The sequence below is a fragment of the Ruditapes philippinarum genome, unplaced genomic scaffold (genome assembly GCF_026571515.1).
Source record: "Ruditapes philippinarum isolate M1 unplaced genomic scaffold, ASM2657151v2 ctg7649_1_1_1_1, whole genome shotgun sequence".
In the NCBI taxonomy this organism is placed as follows: Eukaryota; Metazoa; Mollusca; class Bivalvia; order Venerida; family Veneridae; genus Ruditapes; species Ruditapes philippinarum.
Genome location: NW_026860052.1, coordinates 34,637 through 42,574, shown reverse-complemented (window position 1 = coordinate 42,574; position 7,938 = coordinate 34,637). Strand labels below are relative to the sequence as shown.

The 7,938-nt window shown below is 30.0% G+C and overlaps 1 protein-coding gene across 1 annotated transcript; it reads left to right on the top strand.

The window, feature by feature from the left end:
• Window positions 1-328: 328 nt before the first annotated feature.
• On the top strand, window positions 329-6,887 carry LOC132758731 (glutamate receptor ionotropic, kainate 2-like; the record flags this gene model as incomplete). Its single annotated transcript, XM_060750431.1, is given in 5 exon segments — window positions 329-546; window positions 1,756-1,978; window positions 2,787-2,868; window positions 3,352-3,532; window positions 3,892-6,887. Coding segments are annotated over 5 exon segments (875 nt in total), but the record flags the coding sequence as incomplete, so codon positions are not given.
• Window positions 6,888-7,938: the final 1,051 nt, after the last annotated feature.

Sequence of the window (7,938 nt, the reverse complement as noted above, 5' to 3'; positions counted from 1 at the left end):
AATTTTCAAAAAGTAATATACTTAAAATTTAAAATACTCATTAAACCAAAATTAAAATAAAGATTTCAAGCTAATGTTTTCATTGACACACATGTTCGCCACTTGTTGGCGCCTTTTTCTGTTGTTGTCATAGCAAAAAGGACCAGCTACATATAAACAAAATTTGAAAGATTATATAAATAATGTAAGGAAATACAATGGAAACACCAAATCATTTCCAATTATATCTGACAATGGTAATGGTTCGAGAATTTTTATTAAAATCATATGAAAAAAAGTTTATATCCTGGTCCTTTTTGACATGACATTGCACAAAATACCTACACAGGAAGTGACGTAGCACCGAAGGCGTCGTCGACCAGGTTTGTGGCGAGTATATGGTACCTGTTCACACTAATACTCGTGTCTTCATACACTGCTAATCTCGCCGCTTTTCTCACAAAAAGTCGAATGGCAGCACCTATCACAAATGCCGACGATTTGTCCTTACAAACAGACATAGGTTATGGTACTTTATCCAGTGGGTCCACCAGAGAGTTCTTTAAGGTAGGTAGGGTATGGCCCTCTGATGTATTTAAAAAGTATAATTGCGACAAAATCATGTCATTTCTGTATTATGAAGGCAAATTTCATTAAAGAAGGGACTTAGATAGATCTAAATACTGTCCCTGATTATACATGTGAATAATAATTTTGTTTCATTGAAAAATGAATGATGAAATACCATTGTTCAGACTGTTTGAAGCCAATACTTAAAATGTTCGTTCAAATAAACTAATTTTATACATAAAACAGTTTTGTACAAAAAATATAATAACAATTATGTGGTAAGCACAACTCTCGGTTATACACTAATTGGTAAAATAAATTTACATAAGAAATATTGGTGCAAGTCTGACATTCCTTTTGACACGAATGTAACTTTGCAATTTCAGTACCAGTGAGAAATGTATAACATGTAAACATTCATCTATAAAACATGACATAGATTATACATTTATTTCGTTTTTAAATATCTCGGGTTCCAGACAAATACCCGGAAAACTAGAAAGCACCGCACTTGGTCTGGTATTTCCTAAGAATATTAACTTAAACATATATTATGCTCAAATTTGATCTTTGAAAAAAAAAAATTGCTACACTTTCTATTTGTAAACATAAAATATCAACATGTTTCAGCTTCATACAAAGTATATATGTTATTTCTAACTAAAATTCTTAAAACTATAGGAGGCCACAATATGAATATATAGTGTCATTAGAAAAAACACTGGTAGTTATTTTTTTAGAAATGTCCAATTTTACTTGACCTATGATCGGGAATGCAGCTTCCTATAGATACATATTTGTACATTCTTGTTTTAAAATTAGACATATTCAATAAGGATTTCATGAATTTCAAGAAAATTCTGCGATAAAATATTATTTTGCTGAAAGATGAGGATAGTATATCTTTAAGTACTGAAGAATTGTCCTTTCACTGAATATTTCCATCATAAAATATTTGATTCGTATTTTTATTGTATATTGATATATCGACTGTCTCAGTAGTTTAACCTTGGATATAAATGATTCGATAGATATATCTTAACAAAAAAGAAGAAAAAAAAATGCTTTTTGTCTTTGTTCAATTAGTTTCAAACTAGTTTGATAATAAGCCGTAATAGTCAAACCCGTTCATTATTCAAATAATTATTCGCCTTTCTAGCGTATTTTATTTAAAAGTAAATTATATGCATATAAATGTAATTTCAGAACTCTAACATATCTACATTCAAACGCATGAACGCTTACATGAACGCTAACCCGAAAAGTTTGGTCACTGGTAACAAGGAAGGTTTTGAAAAAGTAAAGACAGAAAATTATGCATTTTTAGCTGAATCGACGTCCATAGATTATCAAGTGCAGAGAAATTGTGAACTTATGCAAGTTGGTGATCTTTTAGATTCTAAAGGCTACGGGATAGCAGGACCCAAAGGTAAATTCAATTTGAAAACAAATATTTATTAATTACTTGATTTATTTTGGCTATGTAATTGAAACAATGCCAAACAAAATATGCAACAAATTTTGAAATGACATTATGCCCATCTAAGGGCATCTAATGAGTGAAAAAGGTGAAAATTAAAATAAATTTACATTTTGCCATTATTCCTTTCAATTTTATAATTTACTGCGCATAAACGATAAATAACTCACGTGATCGAAGTACATTTCAAAAACATCCATCCGAATTTACCTATAACGTTTAATCTATAAGAAGAGAGGGACAGTCTTTTTATATTTTAGGCAGATTTATATTTATCCTAAGAATTTTTCAATATCAAGCGTTTTTGTCTATAAACATTATAACAGTCAGTATCTTTTAAAATATATAGTCAATTCAGCTCAACATTATAATGGGAAAATGAGTATAATGTCACTTTATGTATGTTTTAGACGGACAGGGCTTCTGTTCCACCATAAATTTGTTTGTTTGATATCTTAGTAATTTAACATATAACTCATAATAATTATTGATAACATGTGAATTTTACATTTATTACCTAATTAATATGATAAAGGAATGCCGTCGGTTGTAAGTTACCGCCAAATTAACTTTTTACCTGAAAAAAAAGTAATTTTTGTCTGTATTACATAACAACTAAACGTTGTTTTAAAAATTTAAGAAAGTTAAAGAGTAAGTAACGTTTTTAAACTCTTGAAATGATGAGTACGTTTAATCTAATGATATGAAATGAAGTGTTTTTCCCCGCTGATTTAGATAAGCCTAAATTCTATTTCAGATTCTCCATGGATATCAATTATATCAAAAGAAGTTGTAAATCTTCAACAACAGCAAATCTTGTCTAAGTTTTATACAAAATGGTATGTTAAACGTCTGCATATATCTGCGAGTACTATGCCATTTTTTTTAATGTTAAACATATGTTTTTTTTTTAATTTAAATTTACACGATGAAATAACATTACTTGAAAACTATGAGCCCTGTTCCATTCGATATTGCTTTTTCGCACTATGCTGAATGCGCATGCGCGAAATGCTACTTCCGTTTCTATGGTAAAAATCTATAACGGTAATATTATTCAAAATATATTACAGTCTAAAACATTTACCATTGACACGGAATAACATGTAATATCAACATAATTCAATTAAAAAATTTTGTCCTATAATCTTGTTAATTTATTTTTCATTTTTTTCGTATTAGTAGATGTCTTAGGTATGATATTCATGCATTTTTTTCATGTCATGTTGTAATAGATTCTATATTTTTTCAAAATAATGCATGTAATGTTCACCTTTATATATTGTTGTATTACAGTTTTTGAACTAAATATGGTTTTGCAGGTGGGTTGATAAAAGTGACATTGTTTGTGAAAAGGAAGAAAAGAGTAAAAATACAAATGCTTTAGGTGTGGCAAATGTTGGAGGTGTGTTTGTAGTTTTGTTAGGTGGCTCAATATTTGGCCTACTTGTGGCTATTCTTGAATTCCTGTGGAAAGTGAGCAGAAATGCACGAGTTGACAAGGTATATTTCTTTATGTTAATATACTCTTATACTCGAATCCTTCATTTGATTACAATGATTAGTATATGCAAATAATCAATTAACCGGATAAAAATTCCTTCCTTTCCGTAGCACTTTTAGAATTTGAATTATAATGTTTTTAAAAATAAAAAAAGCAGGCAATCGGAACTATGATCGAAGTGTTTGAATCTGAATACTCATTTTTCTTACGAATAAAAGTGATTGCAATCAATTAACAAAATCAATAACCAATTAGTATAAAGAACATTCGCTCAGTATCGTAAACGCTGGCTTAAGTATGATTATTTGTTATGTAATATTTGATTCCTGAATAAAATATTGTCTGTTGATATTTTCAGCAAACATTCTGGTCTGAAATGACGGAGGAATTGAGATTTATTTTTATCAAATGTAAATCGTCAAGGAACACCGGCGATGGCAGTACAAAGACAGTGGAGAACAACGGTGTTACATTTAATGCTATACCAACGGTGCCTCATGATAGAAATCACAAAGAAATATATGACTGACGCCAACAAATAGTTGACGTGTGAGTCAACATCGTTATGTTTGCGTCTTGAAAATTCAAATGAAATTATAATTGATTTATGAGAAATGATATGAGCCGCGTCACGACAAAACCAGCATAATGGGTTTGCGACCAGCATGGATCCAGACCTGCCTGCGCATCCGCGCAGTCTGGTCGGGATCCATGCTGTTCGCTTACAAACGCTATAACAAGTAGAGAAACTGATAGCGAACAGCATGGATCCTGATCAGACTGCGCGGATGCGCAGTTGGTCTGGATCCATGCTGGTCGCAAACCCATTATGTTGGTTTTGTCGTGACGCGGCTCATATTACTTTTTTATGTTGTTAATTTCAAAGGTTTATATTTGGTGATATGTTTGTATTATATATTTTGAGTTTTTTTATGAAATGATTAATTTGAATTTATAATTTATGCTAAGAGCTTTTAAAACATGAACATTTCCCTTTTTGCGTAGTTTTGTTATTTAGATAACCGACAAGGTTGAAAAATGTCTATCCCAGAAAGAAAGTTTTTGTATATATGTGATGTAACTTTTCTTACAATATTTATTTATTTCGTCGATATTATCTTCGTTTTCAGTACATTTCTTGATTATTTTGGCAAAATTTAAACATAAAATGTCAATTTAATTTAGTGTTTCTTTTTGAAAGTTTTAAAGTTATGTAAGATGTAATGTAAGCGGCATATACATAAGATAATAAGACAAAAACGATTTGTCACTTCTGATTTTTTCTGTAACGAAATGCAGTACCAGATTTTATGTGAATTTTACACCATACTACGTTACATTCATTCGGTTGTCTAGTAAAAGCATGTTTTAAATATCAGTTTAGCTATGTACAAATAGTTATATATTTTAGTGGTTATTTCATTTGAATTTCACTTTTCTGAAATGGCGATTAGACAAGTCGACACTACCGTTTAATAGCCAGTAAAGTCACGTGATATCAACATTTTAATTCAGGCCTATGTAATGATATTTTATTAGCAACACTAAAATATACAAAAAAAAAGGCGAGTAAACGTGTCAGTATATCATTCTAAAATTAAGATTGTTAATATAGTAGTCTTCATTTGCTAGCCTTACAATGTATTGAAATCACACATGAAGTTATTGAATAAGCTAGCAAATAATTATAATAAGACTTCAGAAATACAGTATATTTTAGTCAGATATTTTGATTTGATACCTGATTGTTTTCATACATTGTTCATGTATTTGTAGTTTTTTCTTCACAATGTTATTTGACTCTATAGTCAACATATGAAAACTTTAGATGAGTTGAAAGATAAAAAAAACAAGCTGTAAATATGTATTTGTTTAAATACAGTCTAAGTTTTTCTTTGTTTTGTTCAGTATCGTAATGTCAATATCATAAGTTGTATACTGGTTCATATTATCTATCTGTTATGAAACATGAGCTGTAACCCTGAGATAAGTTTAAATGTAACTATGATGTAAGAATTATTTGAAATTTTAAAGACTTTATTTTACTGTTTTGAAAGCAAGTGCTTTTATCTTATTTAAAGAACGACGAAAATAGCATATTGTTGATTGTCGACTGTTTTAATTTGGCAAGAGGCAAATACTTGTGCCAATCAGTATCAACGAATAAAACACATGTCATTTTTATGAAATGTGATGTTTTAAATATGTTCAATTTATATAACCTGAAAAGATTCTTATCTCAACGTTTTTATTTTGTAATGGAGGAATGTCGAATTATTTGAATTGATTTATGTAACAGCTCAATGTATACTTGTGCAAATCAGTGTGCGTGTTGGTGTGCTTGTTATCTGTATGCTACAATGATTTGTTGATATTTTGAAACTATGTTCAAAGACTTATGCAGAACAAAAATGACATGCCTTATATTTATAGACTCTTTACCTTACGGTGCCTTAAATCATTAAAGTTCAAAACATTTGTAGAAAATTTACATTAAAACACCATGACTTACATATAAAAATATACTTCAGTCATTCAATTCATTTCCTATCATTTCATCCATGATATATTTGATTGGCGTTAAAAACATTTTTATGCATAAATCAATTCATCAAGTCATTACAACTGAAGAAATAGTACACAGCACTGAGAGCCTATTAGAATTAGAGTGACCGATTAGTCAGTCCGCAAATATCTAACGGACCGAAGCCCAAGGCTGAGGTCAATTCAATGTTTGGAGATGGCTATGGTATATTATACAGTACTTTACTGGAATATCTGGTGAAAGTTAAACAAAGGAGGAAATTATATTGTTTAAATAGCAAATTTTCTAGTAAACACTGCTAAATTTTAGCGGTCCGACAAGTTATTAAAATTGTACTCGCTAAGGCAGTCACTATATCATATATGTCGGACCTTATACTTCATCGTGAATATTATATTATTTGAATGCCCGCTGACTCTTAAATAAAGAAAGAAGAAACTGTAGATGTGGTGAAGAAACAGTTTTAGTTAAATATGTGTATCTTGGAAGAAATTTTTTAAAGTTTATAAAAAACATCGACACAGTTAAAAATTACAAGATTCAGACATTTTTAGTGTGCAATAACTATGTAGGAACCAAATACACATCGCTTCTAGGTATTTATCTTATCCAAGGTTTGAAAATAATATATTCATGAACTATTTCAACGAAATATGGGGAAATTATTTCCAGTGATCCATAATGTTGCTAACATTCCATTATTTAAAATATTTAACTTTATGCAATTAAAATCTTTTAGAAGGGTTACAAATTGTTGTAAAATAAAGTTATGCATCTTCATCGTTTAACATTAAGTTGTGATACTTTAGCATAATGTACAGTAAAACCCGACGTACGTAAAGAACACTGGACAAAAATCTAATGTACATTTTAGTGATACATCTTGAACAGTATACATGTAGTCCACTCATGTGTCGACATTATCATTGTTAGATTTCCTTGCATATTTGCTTTTACCAACCAAGTCTTCAAACGGTCCGTGTTTATCAAATCAAATCAACCAATCATTTTGACAGTTCTTTATTATGTATATGTACTGTGTTGATAAAATAAGAATTAGAACAACAGTTACTGATAGTTTGGTATTTTAGTAGTTATCATGTTTTAAGAATTGTATGTAATTACAAACAATTACTGTCCTGCTAATCACTAGATGGTAACATTTTCGACATAAATTACAGAAATTTCATATCATGTTTGAAAATAAAACTTATGAACTCTATTTACTTTGTTGGTTATTACTCCTGTAAATTTATTTACCATCATGTGTCTCGTTGTAGACACAAGTTTTGTTATGACTTTTATTTAAGATGAAAACAAAAATTCTTCAACGACAGTCCAATATATCTCCATATCTTAATCAGATGAAATGTATAAATATTTGTGTTTATAGACAAAATAAACTAAATATTTGTGTTTATAGACAAAATAAACTTTTAGTAAAACAAAGTTTACATTCACACTTGTTATTTTCATCATACACTAAACACTAGCTTTTTTCTGTCTCTAGGTCATCGATCGAAACGATATTTCATGTTAGTTATACACAATACTGCATTCTAATTTTTTATTTCTACCCGACATTAAACCGGGATTTCACAAATGAAATAATTGGATACTGAACAAGACGTGTCGTGCATGTACCCATTGCTTCTGTCCAGGTATATGCATAACTCATCACTTCCATTATCAGGTTCCGAAGTTGCCCATTTGAAAAATCTCATCTTAGATCCGTCCTCAAAAAGCCATGGAGAATGTGTGCTCTTTCGATAACCACCGATGAAAGCATTGGAGCCAAACATTTTCAAAGCAGTGTTGATAATGTCTTCGTATTTCAATTGTGAGTCAATATGAACCAAA